At 45.9% G+C, this 1,199-nt stretch overlaps 1 protein-coding gene across 1 annotated transcript in view; it reads left to right on the top strand.

Moving 5' to 3' along the window:
- Positions 1–1,199, top strand: part of vps54 (VPS54 subunit of GARP complex) — a 4,902-nt gene that overhangs the window by 2,665 nt on the left and 1,038 nt on the right. Inside the window, exon 4 of the mRNA XM_034892450.1 lies at positions 927–990. Coding sequence (XP_034748341.1) covers positions 927–990 — 64 coding nt within the window. The remainder of the gene's footprint in view (positions 1–926; positions 991–1,199) is intronic.

Genomic DNA, 1,199 nt, shown 5'->3' with positions numbered 1-1,199 from the left:
TTTAATCATGACGTTCGAAAACAAAACGTCTGGCCGCCATTTTAAAATCCCCGGTCAGCTGTTAACCATAGAGAGCTGTTAATGTTAGATTTGGACATGGATGGGAAACCAGAACCACCGTGGTCTGGGGAGGACACCACCGATCTGCAGGGTCTCAGGCTGGGGAAGATCCAGCTGGTTCCTAGAGAACTGGAGAAGAACCAGCACCGAACTGTCACCAACACCAGAACCAGAACCAATCCTGTGGGAATTTTGTAAAGCCAGGAGCAAAAGTGTCGGCATGTAGTCCTCCGTTATTGTTGATTGTCATGACGAGTTGCTATGACAAGGGAGGTACTTGCAGTGACGTTGTAACGTAGCCCTACTCTGGCTCTCAGGCTGTGGAAAATCCAGCTGGTTCTTAGTAGCGATGAGCGAGTACAGCATTATTTGTATTTGTACTCGGACTGGGCGGGGCCTAACCCGGAAGTGGAAAGGATTTAACCCGGAAGTGGGTCGGGTTGTCTTGAAATGGGCGGGGCTTTAACCGGTATGTTATTTTAAGCATGCAATTAATATGGGTTGATCAGAAATTGTTATATATATATACTCGTTTCAGCCGAGTATCCGGCTCATCTCTAGTTCTTAGATAACTGGCGAGTAGAACCAGCACTGAACTGGCAAGAGCACCAGAACCAGAACCAGAACCAGCACCTGGTTAGCCTTGGTGGAAAAGACATATCCGTGTGGATTAATTCCCCTTCAACCTTCATGGGGACAAAAGACAGGAAACATGAGCCGTAACCAGCAACCTGCTCATGATTTATTGATGATATTTGGGTTTCTATAAATGAAAGAGACGTCTCTTCTCAGAGCAAACACAACTCCTTTAATATTTGGGGAGATTTGCTGATTTCGGCTGTGACGTGTTGAGTTTCTGTGTGCAGGTCCAGAGGACAGGAAGCCCGCCGAGTTCCTGCTCGTTAACGGGCAGAAATACGCCGTCATCGGGTACGTGACTTCCTCCACGGAAGGATTCAAGATTTCAGTTTAATTAATCACACGGACGTTATTAATCAGAATCAGAAAGTTACACGTTCCTGGAATTTACCTTGGTGATTGGTATTTATACACACACACACACACACACACACACACACACACACACACATTAAGCAGTAATAGGAAAAAATAAGCACACAAACACTCACACACACATG

This window comes from Etheostoma cragini, chromosome 2 (genome assembly GCF_013103735.1).
Source record: "Etheostoma cragini isolate CJK2018 chromosome 2, CSU_Ecrag_1.0, whole genome shotgun sequence".
Classification (NCBI taxonomy): Eukaryota; Metazoa; Chordata; class Actinopteri; order Perciformes; family Percidae; genus Etheostoma; species Etheostoma cragini.
The sequence above is the reverse complement of the archived record's forward strand: the minus strand, read 5'-3'. Positions and strand labels throughout refer to the sequence as shown.